The 17,992-nt window shown below is 36.9% G+C and overlaps 1 protein-coding gene across 2 annotated transcripts in view; it reads right to left on the bottom strand.

Moving 5' to 3' along the window:
- The window catches only part of SLC15A2 (solute carrier family 15 member 2), a 32,672-nt gene that overhangs the window by 11,102 nt on the left and 3,578 nt on the right, over positions 1–17,992 (bottom strand). For both annotated transcript variants that reach the window (XM_077767596.1, XM_077767595.1), the window contains exons 4-15: positions 14,775–14,867; positions 13,378–13,477; positions 10,979–11,069; positions 10,629–10,706; positions 5,848–5,930; positions 5,326–5,412; positions 5,066–5,155; positions 4,929–4,973; positions 3,771–3,803; positions 2,994–3,082; positions 1,716–1,797; positions 1,042–1,176 (exon numbers count right to left, since the gene is read on the bottom strand). In XM_077767596.1, coding sequence (XP_077623722.1) covers positions 1,042–1,176; positions 1,716–1,797; positions 2,994–3,082; positions 3,771–3,803; positions 4,929–4,973; positions 5,066–5,155; positions 5,326–5,412; positions 5,848–5,930; positions 10,629–10,706; positions 10,979–11,069; positions 13,378–13,477; positions 14,775–14,867 — 1,006 coding nt within the window. The remainder of the gene's footprint in view (positions 1–1,041; positions 1,177–1,715; positions 1,798–2,993; positions 3,083–3,770; positions 3,804–4,928; positions 4,974–5,065; positions 5,156–5,325; positions 5,413–5,847; positions 5,931–10,628; positions 10,707–10,978; positions 11,070–13,377; positions 13,478–14,774; positions 14,868–17,992) is intronic.

Raw genomic sequence — 17,992 nt, 5'->3', positions numbered from 1 at the left:
GGGGCGCCTGGGTGGCTTAGTCGGTTAAGCGTCCGACTTTCGCTTGGGTCATGATCTCGCAGTTCGTGGGTTCGAGCCCCGCGTCGGGCTCTGTGCTGGCTGCCAGCTCAGAGCCTGGAGCCTGTTTCAGTCTGTGACTCCCTCTCTCTCTGACCGTCCCCTGCTCACGCTGTCTCTCTCTCTCTCCTAGAAATAAATAAAAACATTTAAAAAAAATCAAAGTTCAATACAGCATGTAGAGTTTGAGTACTTTTTAGAAATTTGTTTATTCATTTATACAAAAATGCTAACTGATCATCTCTGGGTAATGCAATGATAGGTGATATTTATGTCTTTCTACATATTCTTCAGTTTTCAACAATAGATGTATGTTACTTTTATTATTAAAAATATTTTAAAATAAATACTTCAGAATATGTATAGTAATAGTAGTGAAAATATACAAGCCAAATCCAGAGGATGTGATATTAGGAAGCAGTTTGAAAAAAAACAATACAAATGACAACCCACGGAGAGCTTACAATGTTCCTGACACTAAGAGCTTTACATATAATATTTATCCTTATGACAGCTTGTGGCATAAAAATTATTGCTATTTTACAGATGCTGAAACTGAGATTTAGAGATAAAATGGCTTGTCCAGGGTCTTATAGCTAGGGAATGGCAGAACCAGGAATTGGACTGGGGACAGTTTGACTCCACAAGTCCATGCTTTTAACCACTATATTATGCTGTCACCTTGATGCATAATCTGAATGTGTTTCTTTTTTTAAATTTATTTTTCTAATTTTTTAATATTTTTATTTATTTTTGAAAGAGCGACACACAGACAGAGGTGAGCCAGTGAGGGGCAGAGAGAGAGAGACACACACAGAATCCAAAGCAATTTCCAGGCTCTGAGCTGTCAGCACAGAGCCCTACATGGGGCTTGAACTCACCAACCGTGAGATCATGACCTGAGGCGAAGTCAGGATGCTTAACCAACTGAGCCACCCAGGCACCCCTGAATGTGTTTCTAATTCATTCAAGTCCATATCTCACCTGAAAGGATCTGATGGACTCTTCCAACAGAGTACTGTTTTCATCTCCCAGTACTGTCACCTTCACCTCATCATCTGCCAGATTCAAGACTTGCAGGAAAATCTCTTGAGGACCAGGCTGCAGGGGGGTCATTCTCTTAAGACAGAGAATGCATGTCAGAGTTACCAATGAGAACACATTATCTCCATCCTATCTCTGATAGCCTAGTCCATCTAGTCAGGACAGTTTTCTCCCAAAGAGCATTTGGCTTAGAAAATTCTGAAGGCAGTTTGGAGGGGGCAACACCAGCTCAGTGTAGCAAGCACTGATTCTATGTAACAAACTCCATGCTTTTTGACTCAGCTGTGGCCTCATACGTGATTCCTCAATAATGGCTGTTCGATCTGCCAAGTATTCAAAAGCCTTTGTTCCCAAAGGGATGATTAGATACCTTGATTATTAGTGTTTGGGAATTCCTTGACATTATACTCTGAATGACTCAGGTGGTAGGTGGGTTTCATTTTTCATTGCTATTCTACTCCTGTATCTATTCGTTTACAACAGATAGTTATGATGCGCCCTCTTTAGAATAGGTACTGCGCTAGATCCCAGGCAACCAGGATTGAACAAATCAGAAGAGTGAATACCATAGATATGGTCTTGCCCTCATGGAGCTTAAGATTTATTGAACTCACATTAATTTTGATCTCTACAGCTGCTGCAACTGCAAATGCCAGGCTTGCTAGGATCATACCAACAGCCATTTTCCTAAGTGATCTGTGGAGGAAAGGAAGAGACAATTATATCTAAACTTTAGATTCTAAAGGATAAAATCTAAACCCTCTAAGCCTACCATTAAAGACCTTTCCTGATTTGGTCCCAGCTACTCCTTACACTGAACAGTTCTCTGTTAATGCATCACATTTTCCTACCTCAACTTTTGTTTATGATGGTCTTTCTATCCATTATGTCATCATAACAAAAAATAATAGTAATGCAGCCAGATATATTGAACATTTGCTATATGCCAGGCACTATACATTATTACCTCATTTTCTTCTCATAAGTCTTTCTTGACTCTGTCAGCAGGAAGGACTCTCCTTGCTCTATATTTCTCTGGCACTTTGCTTCCCTTCTTACTGCACTTAATACATATTACATTGTATAATAATTATCCTTGCATGTGTTCTACCTCCCTTACTAAACAGTGAACTCCTTCAGGGCGTGGTCTGTGCAGTTATATTTGCATGGCATTGGTGCTGAACTCAATAATATCTGCTCAATTAATGAGTAAATGAAAAAAGACCATTTGAATATGATAATGTGGTTATCAAAAAGAAATTGCTATTAAATCAGGAATTAGAGGACGCTTAACAATACTTCTGTCAAATTTACAAAGAACAACACTTCTTTTCTTTTTAAGTTTTTATTTATATTCCAGTTAGTTAACACACAGTGTAATATTAGTTTCAGGTGTACAATATTCAATATTTCCATGCAACACCCCGTGCTTCTATTTAGAATAAGGGGAAAGCAGTAATTAGGGACAATTCTATTCCCACTTTTACCAGGTACCCACTTTGTTTCATATAGACAATAGAAGATTTAAAAAGATTAGTTGTCATCATAGCCTTTAGACTTTGAAAAGGCAACATTCAAGAACAAAGCAACAAACTTATTTATGATTCTATTCTCACATACTTTTGACTTCCCATGAAGCTTAGATCTACCTCTTCAACATTACACGGTTCAATCGGCAATAATGGTTTGGGCTCTCTATAATAAGAATAAGTTAGATCTAATTCCCATTCTCCAGTATCAATAGGCATTTAGTTTAACTCAAATACATAGGAGGAGAAAAATCATAAACCAAAACAAATAATAACTAAGTAGAAAAGTACTGACATTGAACCTTTATCAAGCTGAGCAAATATTAAGTCACTTTAAGCAACAAAGGCATAGTGAGCACTTACGAGAGGTTAATTCCACATTTGGAAACCAGCCGATAAATGACGAGGTCAAACAATGGAATGAAGATAAGAACCAGAAGGGGATTTAGTACCTGTAACACCATGGTGAAAAGGATTAATCACATGTATTCTTCTACCCTGAGTGTAAGTATGTGCTCTCATTTGCTTGTGTGTGCTCTAACAATCAAACGTACTTTTATCATACTAAGTACGGAATGATTCCTAAGTATGGAATGATTCCACCTCTCTCAGTCCCTTTACACCCAGGGCTCTATTTGCCCTGCATAGCACCTCAGCTTCTCAATATCCACAGAACCAGTTTTACTCTGAACCTGTTTTTCTGTCCAATCAGTTGGGAGTTCTTCCCTTCCATTTTCACTTATCTTCTCCTATTACACAGCCCAAGGGAAAATGTCAAGGAGAAAAGGAGAGAAGAATTGGGGATTATTAAACAAGGGTTAAAAAAAGAACTGGGAGTCACCAAGTTGTGTTTTACTAACACAGCAAAGCCTTACATTTTATTGGACAATATTTCCAAAATACTGTCTTAACATGGAAAATAATATCCAAGCTTATACTTTTCCTGTGAGATAAAAATTCACTCTCCTTGGAGCTGGGCAGGATGTGTGGGGCAAAAGGAGAATATTTTCACCCCTATCCTTAATCCTCTTCAGCATACAAGGAAACAAAATCCCGTTATATTTGGTAATCCTAATACTACAGGTAGAAGTATAGATAAGGAAAGCCATAAATCCCCATGAGTATAGAGAAAACTCCTACCTGCATCTGGTCAGGCTGAAGCACAAAAACACCCTGAAAAATTATAACAAATTACATTTGGATGGTGGCTAACGACAAGAAAAGTTTAGATCAAAAATATTGCTAATTAGTAGGAGAGATACATAAGATAAAAGACACCAGGTCTTTAGTTCAGGGCCCTGGTTGTGCTTCTAATGGTATTTGGGGAAACAGGCTGGGAATGGTTTCAGGCAATGTTTGCCACAGGCAGGCAGGGCTAAAGGAGAATTTTATTTTTCTGTGTACTATGGTTTTCTTGAGAGAGAACAGAGTCAGTGTTTTTGTTAATTTCAGTAACTGCAGTTGTAGGTAAGAAAGTGCAGGACAAGATGTCATGGTTAGTGTGAAGATTCCCACTAACACAGTGCTTCCAAAGTTGTTCTCCAGGGGGTCAACAAGAAAACAACCATAGTAAATCCTGGACAACCAGAGAAAGGGAAAAGGGAAAATTCTATTTGGCAGGCTCCAAATAGACTGGTTAATAAAATCTTAACATCATTCCACCATGCCCTCTTCACAACTGAGATGCTAGAAAAACAATATAATAATCTAAGCAGAACAAGTGAGAGCCTAGAAGAGACTCTGAGTTTGCTAAAAAATGGAGATTGGAGAAACAAAACAATGTTTACAACTTTCCCATTCCTTGTCCATATATAAAGTACCATACTTCTAGGTCTTTTACATGAGCCTGAGATGGGCTAAATGTGTAGTGGCACCAATCAAATCTGAGTCTACTATGCCCCAGGAAGGCTTAGATGGGAGAAAACATTCTCTATTCCAAGTCTGTATCATTTCATTTACTCTCTTCTCGGTACTTCCTTGTATACATTTAAACCTTTCCATTGTTATATTCCTGATTTCTAAAGACAAGATTCTGTTTTTTATTTCTAGACTAGCTTTTTATTTATTTAATTTTAATTTTTAAAATATAATTTATTGTCAGATTGGTTTCCATACAACATCCAGTGCTCATACCAACATAGACTAGCTTTTTAAATTTTGCCTACTCAGTACCTTTATGTTGAAGGCACCTTTCTTATGATCTTAAATCAGTTTTGGGGCAAAAACACAAGAAATTAATTTTTCCCTTATATGGATTATAAAGAAAATAATAGATTTCTCTAGAAATTCTTTTCTCACCAGATTCCCATTCATCCTCGTGGCTTGTAAGGTCCATCGTGAGCCCTAGGGCAGACAGATGCTATTATGAGAAATTCCTTTCCTGTGAGAGGAAAGGGGCTGAAATAAGGGGTTGCTTTCAAGAGAGCCATTCTTACCTGCTGATCCAAAAGAGCCCAAAACATGGGCAATGGGATATATAGGAATAGTACCCTGGTCAGTGCCTTCACATCCATAATGAGCTGCTTCTGTAAGAAAGGGGAAGAAGGAACAGGCTGAATTTCTAGACTTGGTTTTCTTGCTTAGAGTAGAACTGTCCCAGAACAGTAAGGGAAGAGGTCAATGCAGCAAGAGGGAATCAGTTTGGTCATTGAAAATCTCCATGGAGGCATAAGATGTTTCTGCACTTCCAACTTACTGGGTATTTCTCAGCTGCCCAGTCCAGCCAGTGCTGTCGCTTTGGAATGTCCCCAGAGCGGTTGTTGAAACGATTGGAAATAGCAAACTAGGGCAGAGCATAGATATCAGAAGAGTGACAAAAATAAAACATCCCGTCCGTGCCTTTTCTAATTCATTATCCTTTCCCTCAGATACACATACTTTAATTGACTTACTCCAACCCTTTGATTTCTTCAGACATTGAATTTGGAATATTTCAGATATAATTTTAAACTACCCTTGTATCCTATTGGCAACATATATCACGTACACACACTTCAGAAGATCTTTGCCAAATTAAAAAAAATTGTTACATTATTTTTTTTTACTATGGTTAAGTAGAGGCACAAAGGAAGATGGATTAATCTCAGTTTGCCAAAAGGTGCAGAAATGGAACAGAGGTCACTGGGGGAAATGTATACCCATGTTTGAAGGCCTATATGCTCAGCATAGCATCTCCTTCCCATTGGTTGAAAAAGGCAGGTAAACAATTCAGACTTACCCAGATACACTTGACAACTTGAGTCACTATGTTTCCTTCTGGGGGTGGTTTTCTGTATATTTTACTTCCCATTGCAAACACAACTGCAGGTGATACACAAACAAGATTCTTAGCTTCTCATTTAGCACATACAGTATGTCATTACTAAGGACAGCCTGCTGAAGTGTTAGGAGTGACTGGCAAAGCTTATATAGTGAGGGGGCTGGCTTAAGCTCCCTGACTTTGGAATTACACAAATTATGGGAGCCCAGACAAGAATAAAATGGTCAATTGTTAAGAGAAGTAATCTGTTGAGACTTTCTTGTGCCACAGAAATGGAAGTCATTTCTGAATTGTCTTTTCTTTCTCCATCTCTCCATCTGATATGTTACCAACTTTAATTGAGACCCTCATCAATGTTATTTCCTATCTGTCCCTCTTTTTCATTATCACTGCTAAGACTCTTGTTTAGGACTTTGCAACCTCTACCCTGGATTATTAAAATGGCTACCAACTAGTTTTTCAATCCCTGCTCTCTTCCTTCTCTTATCTGATACCACATTAAAACTTTCTTTCTAGGACCTACCCACAAAGACCAAACTCCTGGAATGAAAGCCCTTCCCAAATTCATTATTATCCTTATGGCTATTATGATCACTATCTGTCTATTGAAGGTTTATTATTATATGGTGTTCAGCATTTTATATACATTAACAGATTTAACCTGAAAAATTTGTACTACTCTCTCCATTTTATTGCAGAAATTGAAGATAAAAGAAATTAAGCAATTTGTGCAGATTACATAGGCAGAAAATGCCAGAAACTGTATTTTTGACCTGAGGCTTGTCTGACTCAAAAATCTCTGCTCTTAACCACCATAAAGCATCTCATTTATTCATTCTTACACTACACACTTTGCTAGACTAAAAAAGACATGGCCTCTGTGGAGCTCACCTCAATTTACTGTTTCTACTTTATGTTTCATTATTTTCCATTAGGTTCTCTACACTCTAACCAGTATTAATCATTCTTACAAAAATAATTCTGTGCTATTACTGTACTTGAGCTCATTCTCTTTTTCTTACCCCATATTCTTTAACTACATCTCCATAGTTAATTGTAAGTGAATTTTGTTTTCCTATTTTCTTTCTATTTTCCAACTTACCAGCAAATTAGATGATATTATGTTTATAATTATGAAATAGTAAATATTATTTTTTCAAGTTTATTAACTAAAATCAGCGGGAAGACTCTATCTTGGTAGCATACCAGATGTATTTCCCTCCTTAATGAATGGATTTCCCAGCTCCAGCAAGATGTCCCTCTACAATGTCTTCTACCAAAGGAGTCTTTGTCAATGACCAGTGGCACTTTCCAGTATCTTTATGCACAAGAATGCCTGAGTCCCCTTACTTTTCCTTATCCCAACTTTCTAGCTAACTAAGAGTTTCTTAACTCTCAGTCAGATTCAGTTTATCACTTTTTCTTTATTAATCCTCTCAGTTTCCCCAAAGCTTCTCCAAATAGCACCCTTTACCTACCATAGGCTTCTTATTGTTGACAGAAAAAATGGTTAAAAGAAAGGATGCTAATCCTGGGAGACAAGTGGGCAGGTAAAAAGGTATCTAGACAAGAGGAAGACTTTGGAGGGGGAAACAGACAACTCCTAAAACTAAGAATGATCCTAGAAAGAGGCTAGAAATCTCAATGGAGTGAACAGTAGGCTGATAAAAAGAAGGCCAGGTAATTAGCTGGATAAGATCACACTTAAATTTCAAAGCCACTTAACTGAAGAAGGGGAGTAGGAACCTTAAGTTTCTCTACTAGTTCTTTCTTGCAGTAGATGATGTTGCCTCCTACTTCACAAAGAAAACAGAAGCCTTCAAATGGAAATTGTCTCAACTTCCTGCCACCAAATCTATTAACTTCTATATCTAGACCTATCCTCTTCTCCCTCCAGTTAGTTGAAGGTGATGTTCCTCCTCTGTAGAAAGGTAATTCTGCCACGTATGCTTTCAACTGATTACACTTTTTCTCACATCTTCAACCTCTGTCTCTACTGGAGTCTTCCTAATGATATTCAAGCATGCCCAACATCCTCTTGATGTCCCATTCAGCTATACATACCATTTTCCCTTTTTTACCTCTTATTCACTTCCCATTCTACTTTAATTGGTCTTGAATCCACCAATCTACCATAACTGATATCACCAAATTAGTGACTTTTTGTTGCTCTATTCAACGGGGATTTTTGTCCCTTATCTCACTTTCCCACTCAGTAACATTTGTTACTTTAAACAATTCCCTTCTTGAAATCCTCTTAGAATCCAAAATAGAACTCTTACCATTTTGACCATTCCTTCTTAGTCTCATTTGTGAGCTTTTCCTTTTTGCTTATCTTGTAATACTGGTATTCCTCAGGGCTCTATCCTAGCCCTCTTTTTAGTTTAGTTTTACTATCTCTTAGTTATTTAATCTATTTTTATGGCTTAATTGCTCTTCATAGACTACTAGCTCCAAATCTTTATCTACAGCCCAAACATTTCTTCTGAGCTCTAAACCTGTATTTCCAGACAGCTCTTTGATAACTCCAATTAAATTATGAAAGATCTAAAATGTAGTGTATCCCAAACTGAATTCATTAGTGTAATGATCCCACTATCTACCTAATTGCTCAAGTCAGAACTCTAACATTCAATGTTAATTTATCTTCTCCATCACTTCACATTTCTAATTATATCAAGTTTTGTCAATTTTACAAGGGCTGAGACTAGTCTGAGGTGAGTGAGACACTCCCCTTGAGCAAAAAATTTAAAATAATGCCAAAATTCAGTAATCAAGATAAATAATATCCTTGCTTTACCCTTAACCCATTCTTTCTCCACATTATAGTCAGAGACACCACTGAGAAATAAAAATCTAACAATCATTCCTCTGTTCAGAATCCTTTTGTAGCTCCCTACTATTCTCCTGATAAAGTTCTAATTCCTTAATGACTGAAAAGGTCCTTCGTTATCTGGTTTCTGTCACTTTTTCCTCTTTATCATTCACATTTATACCCAGGGCAATCTGGAATTCCTCTAAGGCCTTCAGATATGTCACAATTATGACTCATTTCCTTGTCCTACAGATATATATCTTCTTTAATTAACTGTTGCTAATCTTTTAGGACCTCACCTTAGATACCATTTCTTTAGGCTAACATTTTCTGAGCTTCAGAGTTTAGTCAAACATCCCTCCCCACTCCTACAACTTTTTCTGTGCTTCCCTCATGTGACATTGATCATACTATATTGTAAATTCTTGTTTACTATGTCTGTCTCCCTTTTCCTGCTGGACTATATAAGTTTTTTGAAAGCAAAACTCTGTGGCTCTCTAATCCACCAATGTGACCCCAATTTCTAGCACAGAATTTGACACATAAAAGGTTCATTAAATAAATGTTTGTTGAATCAATGAATGAAAAGAATAGATGAATAAATTTATAGTGAAAGGCCAGAGAATTTAGTTATTTATTCGTACCCAGAAAACTGAAGCAGCTGACTAATAATGACAACTAACACTTGTTTAACATTTCATAATTTATAAAACATTTAACTTACAGCATCTCTTTTGATCTTATAATTATTCTGATATGTTAATATTTTTATTGTGCCATGATCCGGAGAAGGAGACATAGCACTAAATGGAAAACCAGGACGATATTTGGGAAAATGTTTGGCTTCAAATGGAGAAGGAAGAAGGGAATGTATTATCACAGCTCTCCTGGAATAACACAGAAGTTTCCTTGGAACTGGAATTAGAATCTGAGTATTACTATTAACCAACCCCTGGTAGAAAATAATCAGGACTGAACATTGAGTCTCTGGGTTCTTTCTTCCTCTACTGAGTTATTTGTGTTGCACTGGATATCTTCCAGGGGGGTGTCACCCAAAGGCTCAGAGTGAGAACAGGTTTCCAGGTCAATGATTAGGAACAATCATGTCCAAGTTCCCCCTTAGACTGCATAAACTAAGCAACACACACATCCTTTCTCCTCTTCCCTTATTGGGCTCAGTGGTAAGGACAATGGCATTTGATCTAAGTTGCATCAGTTTCCACCTACTCATCCCACTCCCCTCATTCTCTTTGATCAAGAGAAAACTCCTTGGGAGCATTGAAGAGCAGGGCAGAAAACAGCTAAACCTAGAAGCTACATTAAAAGAATTAAAAATATATTCTAATTACCAGATAAATGACTATCAGATAAAATAAGCTAGTTTGAAAGAAAGGATTAATTATCTTCCTTGCTTCCTTACATATTGTAGTGTAGAACAGTGGATCTCAGCTTTGACTACTCATTAGAATCACCTAGATATTTAAAAAATTATAAATACCTAGGCTCCAAGCTGCAGAAATATTGACTTAATAACTCCAATATGAGGCACAGGGATTAGTCTTTTTAAAAGCTCCCCAGTTATTAGTTGTGTAACCTTGAACATGTTTGCTTGTTTCCTTCCTTCCTTCCTTCCTTCCTTCCTTCCTTCCTTCCTTCCTTCCTTCCTTCCTTCCTTCCTTCCTTTCTTTCTTTCTTTCTTTCTTTCTTTCTTTCTTTCTTTCTTTCTTTCTTTCTTTCTTCATTCAGTTTCTGACTTCGTTCAGTTAATTCATCTCCAATGTCTAAAGAAAATCCTTACAATAACACTTACCTAATGGGGTTAGTATGAGGATTGAATGAAATAGTTTGTGTAAAGTGCTTAGATGATGCTTTTCATGTAGCAGGCATCAGTGATTATTAATTTCCTCTGTCCCAGTGCACTTACCAAGAGCTATCACCATTAGTAATCCTGGAACTCCAAAAGCCAATGCATAGCAGTCTTCCCCAAAACACTGCACATCTCCTAGGTCAAAAAAAAAAGTAACCTTGAATCTTGAGTCTTTGATGTTCTATTTTGCAACCTCAGGTTTGTGAGGTTGTAGACATAGCCATCCTCTTTCTTCCCATCACCTAATCCATAATCTTTCTTTTAGACCAGATAAATATCAAGATTAAAAGAAATTCTCAGATTTTCAAGCTCTTGTAAAAGTAGAGAATGAACAGCAGGAAGCCCTTAAAAGATTTTTGACTGGTCAGAGGAAAACCTTACACAGGCCCCTTAGAAAAGATTCTAACCTCTCAGCATGGGTGTGATAAATGTAGAAATCAAGCTCCCTGCATTGATGGAGAGGTAGAAGACTGAAAAATATCTAGTCCGTTCCTCTGCCTGAAAAACAAAAAAAGCAAGACAACTCATCAGTGCTGTGTGCCTCCTAGCTCACATCTACCCTATGTTCAGTCTAAGCTGGAGGTACATACACAGAAACAGATTCAGATAATGTCTCCATGATATCTGAAAATCATATTAGATATTTTAACACATAGCCCATACAAACATTTGCCCATCTTTCAAACCTAGTACAAGCATCTTTAACACTCTTATACACCTCCTGGACAAAAAATGATCATCCTATAAACTATGCCACTTGTGTCCTGTATATGTCTGTCTTAGTATTAATTTCTTTGCATTAAATGTTTGTTTTATTCAGAAGGCTGAGAGTTCCTTTAGAGCAGAAATCACATCTTGCTTATTTCTGTATTCTCTACTACCTAGCATAGTACCTGACACATACTACAGACTCAACACATTTTTATAGACTGAATTAATTAAGTAAATGATTGAGTTAAATAATAGATTTTATGGAATGTGTGATATAGGAATAGTACTAGAACACAGGACAGTGTAGTTTGGTGAGTTCCTTATAGATTTTGGATATTAACCCTTTATCTGATATGTCATTTGCAACTATCTTTTCCCATTCTGTTGGTTGCCTATTAGTTTTGTGGGTTGTTTCCTTTGCCGTGCAGAAGCTTTTAATCTTGATGAGGTCCCAATCGTTTATTTTTGCTCTTGATTCCCTTGCTTTGGGGGATGTGTCAAGTAAGAGGTTGCTGCGGTGGAGGTCAAGGAGGTTGTTTCCTGCTTTCTCCTTTAGGGTTTTGATGGTTTCCTGTCTCACATTCAGGGATGAGCACTGGGTGTTATATAGAAACCAACTTGACAATAAACTATTTGTAAAAACAAAAAAACAAAGTACCCGATCGAGTCTTTATGAAGAATAAAGAAAATAATGAATGCAAAAAAAAAAAATTAGTACTGTGAATGCTTCTTAAATAAACAAATAAGCCACCTAAAAAAAAAAAAAAAAAAAAAAAAAAATGCAAAAAAAAAAAAAAAAAAAAGAACACAGGACAATGGATTAAACTGTTGACCAAGCAGGGTAGTTCACCTAGTAATTATGGGAAGTCTGCCAGAGATTATAAAAGGAAGTATGCAGGCTTAAAAGTGATTGGTGGAAACTTGGAGGTGGGGTTTGTCTTATTATTGAAATATTATTGTGGAGCAGTTACCAAATGAAGCAACTTTAAAATAAAATTTTGTTTTTGTTTTAATTCGTTATGCTTCATTCTAGCATCACAGATCTTTTCCTTACATGGTAGCACAACCTGTTCTTCTCTATTTTCGGTTTACAGTGTTTGTTTCCTCTTCTGGTTCCCTTTTAAATCTATTCCACTCACCTATTTGTACAGTTCATTGTGCATAGAATCCCAACAGTTGCCAAAGGTCAGTATTTCTCCAAAGTCAGCAAGCAATTATGATCTATGGTACCCCGGACAGATAGAGAATATAAAATAATAACTCAAGTGGTCCGAAGGGGAGGAGATACACAAGAAGCAGGACACAGAGAAAGAACAGAGAGAGAAAAACCAGAAACATGAGAAATCGCTCTGGACAAGGGAATAATACCTGAAGACAGACAAAAAAGAAAACAAAGAGCAAAAGAAAGAAAGCCAAAAATGTTGCCTATTTAAAAATAGACTATTTTCCCTGCCTAATTATCACGCTTCCTCATTTGGGGCCATTTGTAACTTATTAATAGTAGTCCCCCCCCCAATTAACAGTGGAAAGTAGGAAAAGAGGGAATGACCATTCAGACAAGTGCATCTATAGAATCTCATTGTTTTATTTTGAATGATCATTTCCCCCTTTCACAGGATTTCAGCCAGAGATGCTTAGATCATCTCTACACTGCTAATTACCTCCCATTCCTGAAGCACCTACAAAGTTTCTTCTTCAATACTTCAAGTGACAGTAAACTCACTACTTCAAACTCTATTTGAAGTTTTTCCTTCCATCAAGCAAAAAGTTTCTTATAGCTTTCACCGACTAGTTCTGGTTTGATTACTATCAATATCCATAGACTGTTCCAATATATTCTCTTTAATTCTTATTCTATCCAGGCTGAATATCTCCAATTCTTTCAACCTCTCTTCATAAGATGTGTCTTAGTCCATTCACCACCCTGGTTACTTTCCTTTGAACATGTTTCAATGTTTCTATTAATGACCAGTACCCAGCACTTAACAGAACTCTTGACCTGTGGATTACTTCAAGCTTGGCAAATAGCTACCTGCCAGGTTCCTTTTTAATGCCTGCTATACATTCTTGAAAACACAAATAACAGGGCTCTTACATGTTTTTCTTCAAACTGGTCTCCACCAAAAGCTGCCACGCAGGGCTTGATACCTCCTGTCCCCAAAGCTATTAGACTCAGGCCAACCAATGATAAGACTCTGAAATGGAGAGGTAAGTATATAACCATAGTGATATTAAACACAACTGCAGAAACTGGATGTACAAGAGCAAAGATTCCCTTCACATTTCTGCAGGCACTTTCCATCTGCCTTCATTCCTCAGAGAGACCCAAGGACACTTAAAATATTTATGACCTTTAAGCCTTTGCCAGAAAGTATGCATTGCACGGGGGCATTTTGTCCCTGATAGTTCCATTTATCCTTTGTGTGCAATAGATAGAGGCAGATACTGAAGGAATTCCAAAGTTAAACACTGTTCTCAATCTTGTCTTAATGTAAGGGATATACCAACAGAAGGACCTTATAAACACCTATCCCATATACCCTTCCTAACCACAAAACAAAATATTAAAATTCTTTATGATTAATAGAAGTGTCACTGTGTTTGATGGGACACCGAGAAGATGGTATCTAATATTTATTAAATTTTAAAATTCTTAATTCAGAGGCGCCTGGGTGGCTCAGTCGGTTAAGCGTCTGACTTGGTCTCAGGTCATGATCACACGGTTCATGGGTTCGAGCCCCACATCGGGCTCTGTGCTGATGGCTAGCTCAGAGCCTGGAGCCTGCTTCAGATTCTCCCTCTCTCTCTGATCCTCCCCTGATCACTCTGTTTCTCTCTCTCAGAAATAAACAAACCATTAAAAAAAATAAATAAAATAAAATTCTTAATTCATTGGATAAATACATGTATAGGCACATTATAAACATGAATACATATGATCTACTTCTGGAATAACTGTAATCCTCCTCTCTACCGACTGAATCAACTGACATCAGTATGTATCAAATGCCTCTGGCCTGATAAACATCAATAGCTTAAGTAAAGAGGGATAGAGCAATCGGAATATATGGAACTTAAATGGAAATAATCCAAGCTTTGAATAGGATTCCTACAATATACTATAAGGAAATATTATGCACATTTTAGTCCTAGCATAGTACAGATATATGGGTGGGTGAATAGGTGGGGAAATATGGGGGGCATCAGGTTTTAATTATTGTCTTCAAGCGTATGATGAGTTTTTATGAAAAGGAAACTAGCTAGGCATTCTACAAGTCTCCAAATGTTTAATAAAAACAAATGAGGACAGATAAAGTAGGCAAGAGTTCAACTGGTCATAAAATAATTTTCTCAACCATTTTGGTACAATAGGTTGGAAAAGAAAGGGTTATCTCTGGTAAGAAAATAGAAAATCACCTGTAATGAATGTGTGAGACATTGACCCGTCTAATGGGTAAAACATTGTTCAATTTACTCCATGATTTTACTCACGTGTGTACCATTTGTCCCCCCAGGATTGGTAAGGCACCCAAGGACTTGACCACATGGCCAAGCACATACACCAAGGAGAGATAGATGATTGTCCTGTTGAAAGAGTTAAATCAGTCAGTCTACAAACAGAATCAAGAGAATTAATTGAGTAATACAGACTCAGAGTTCATACTGTTCTCAGTGCCAGAATAAATGGAATGGAAAGAGGAAGGGGTGGAGGAGGAAATAATTACCTGAGAAATGTACATAGATATAGTAATGGTAAATGAAGTAAACAGACCAGAAAAAAGACAGAGCAACTCTTTACCCGGTAGTGTTAGAGGTAATGGATATTCCCTTCAAGCTTCTTTCTCATAAATGACCAGTCTTTTTCCCCATTCACTCCACACATACCCAGAGTATCCACAGGTCGGATTTGCAGCAAATGATATTTTAAACTACTAGAACCAGGATAATAGGATACTTCGACCAGAGATGTTGTTATCAAGTAATGTCTTTGGCTCTAGAAATCAATAGGGATCAAGAAAAAACTGCAAGTAAATAGGAAAAAAAAAAATGAGTAACATAAAGAACTTTCTCTAAACCCAACCACTGAGATGGATAGAAAGGCTCTCAGGTTCAGCCTGATCACTTGGACACTTGGGTTAATTGTAATCCCCACCTCAGTTACCTCATGTTCAGGTTACCAAGGGTAAGAAAGGAATCAGGGACTATGAATAGACTGCCCAGTGATAAAGTTCATGCAGTTGGTAGGGACTTCTTGTATTGTTTTTATGAGAAATCTGAATGGCAAATAGGAAGTGGAACAGTGAAGAATTCCAGGAAGAACATATGTAGAGATTTACACACTGAAATATGGCACACTACTACCTATACAATATATTCCTATGTGCATTACCATGGCAGCATTCTTTTTATATATAAGTAGAATGTTAGTACTAGAAAGAACCTTGGAAATTGTATAGTTTACATCTGTGATTTTAAAGTGTTATATGATATGCTAATGTGGAATGTAAAGAATGAAATGAAGATATCAGAGAGAGGCTAGATATGCCCTCAATCTCAGGTTGTGGATTCTTATTCTAAATGCCTACTCTCTTTAGTTTGGCTCTCTAGGGAAGGGGCCTGAGAGGGTTTATAAGGGCAGTAGGGTATAAGAGGCTGGGTGATTAATCCAGGGCATTAATTCCCTAGGGCAATTAATATCAGAGGGACAGAAAAGGTTTTCCCAAAAGGCCTTGTAGTATCTTCTAGAGAAGAGGTTTGTTGTTGTTGTTGTTGTTGTTGTTGGAATAAAAAGAATAAATAGAAGGGGAATGAAAAGGGACTGGGAAAAAAAGGCCAGTTATCATGAACCCAAAAGAGATGATCCCTGCTAGATCATCAGAGTAAGCTGGAGTAATAGAGTCTGAGTAGGGAGATCAGAGCCATATCAGATTGTTAGACTAAATGGATAAGGGAAGTATAAGTGGTTTAGAAAGAAAATAAGCAAGGTGAAAGGCTCAGGAAATTAATCTAGGATATGAAGAATATAAGAGAGGAAGCTAATGACAGGAGAATTTAGCACAAAGAGAAGTCAAGATAGGCGTGGAGATTCTGGATTTGAAAGGGGGTCATTGAAGTTCTAACCATAGGAAAAAAAAGTTCTCTGGATAGACTTAACCAATCTTCCATTTGCAAACGAGGAAGGTGAAATCCAGAGACGTCAAAGAACCTTCCTAGAGTGAAATTCTAATTAATTAGTATTAGGGTTAGGTCTAGAACTTCTACTTTCTAACTTACAGCCCAGTGTTCCTTCAGTTTTAATATAGACAAGTTAATGTGGAAAAGGAAAGGAAAGAGGGAGAGGTTTTAAGTTTTATTTCACCACCAGAGCCATTTTTTATTAGAGCGTAGGAACTGAGAAGAAATATGTACAGTAATGGCAGAGAAAGAGACCTAGCATGAAGAGGGTCAGTTCTGATGAGACAAAAAACATAGGAGAGGGAAAGAACATGCTATACACCCATTGAGAGAAAGAGAAAGGAGATGGTGATAAACACATTTAAGAGAGTGGTTGTAAGTTCAAACCAATAGGTACGAGACACCGAGCACAGACCCACACTAGAGACTATGACTAAAAATGTTGGCTGTCTTAAAAGCAACTTGACATAACAAATAGTATTCTAGCATGTAGTTAACCCTCTCAGTAGATGTTTATAGAAATCATGAAAAGCCATAACCATGCTTCAGTTTTGATTTTTGTTTATTTATTTATATTTTAATTTTTTAATGTTAATTTATTTTTTATTTTTTTCATTTACATCCAAGTTAGTTAGGATATAGTGAGACAATGATTTTAAAAGTAGATTCCTTAATGTTAATGCCCCTTAGCCATTTAACCCATCCCCCTCCCACAATCCCTCCAGTAACCCTCTGTTTGTTCTCCATATTTATGCACGCTTCAATTTTAAAGGAAGTCACTTTAAAAATAAATACAAGTACTATGGCATTTATGGGAGTCTTTTATTCTATAACTGAATAAAGATCATGGCTTATACTTTTTATTCTGCATACAGTACCAATTTCCTATCTGGATGGACTTGGTAACCAATATTATACCAGTAGCAAACATAATCTACCATCTTTCTCTCAAGTCAAGAAACTGTATATATTACTGTGTTATGGTTGTAGCTATATATTAAATGCTGAGTAAACACATTAGAACAATGAATATATATAAGCCAAGTGAGATATAAACTAATGTTTACTGAAGAGGATTCCTTGGAATACTAAGTCCACAAAATATCCTGAAAAAATATTCCGTGGTGAAATAAATTTGGGAATCACTATATACTATAACTTTCTCTTGGAGATTATACAGTGTGTATTAGCATGTTAAAGGGTATAAGAAGTCATACAGTAAAGAAATCTTTTTAATTCTGTTTAGCCTAGTATTTTCCAAACTTATTTGACCACGAGGTCTTTAACTTTCTATATTATACTCATTGTATCCTAGCCAATTTCAACAAAATGCCCTTTGAGAAATACTAATTAAGACAAATCCATAGATGACAAGGCTATGGAAAATAAGTTGGGAATGGATAGCCAAGATCCATCTCTAGCCTATGAGGATAATGTTGTAGGGGAAACTCTAACATCCCATAAATGTTTCTTCATGCTATTTTCAGAGACTTAAAAGATGCAGGACGGAATAGATCATCAGTATAACTCATGAA

The sequence above is a fragment of the Crocuta crocuta genome, unplaced genomic scaffold (genome assembly GCF_008692635.1).
Source record: "Crocuta crocuta isolate KB4526 unplaced genomic scaffold, BGI_CrCroc_1.0 scaffold45, whole genome shotgun sequence".
NCBI classification, from domain to species: Eukaryota; Metazoa; Chordata; class Mammalia; order Carnivora; family Hyaenidae; genus Crocuta; species Crocuta crocuta.
This window is presented reverse-complemented; position numbering and strand designations above follow the sequence as displayed.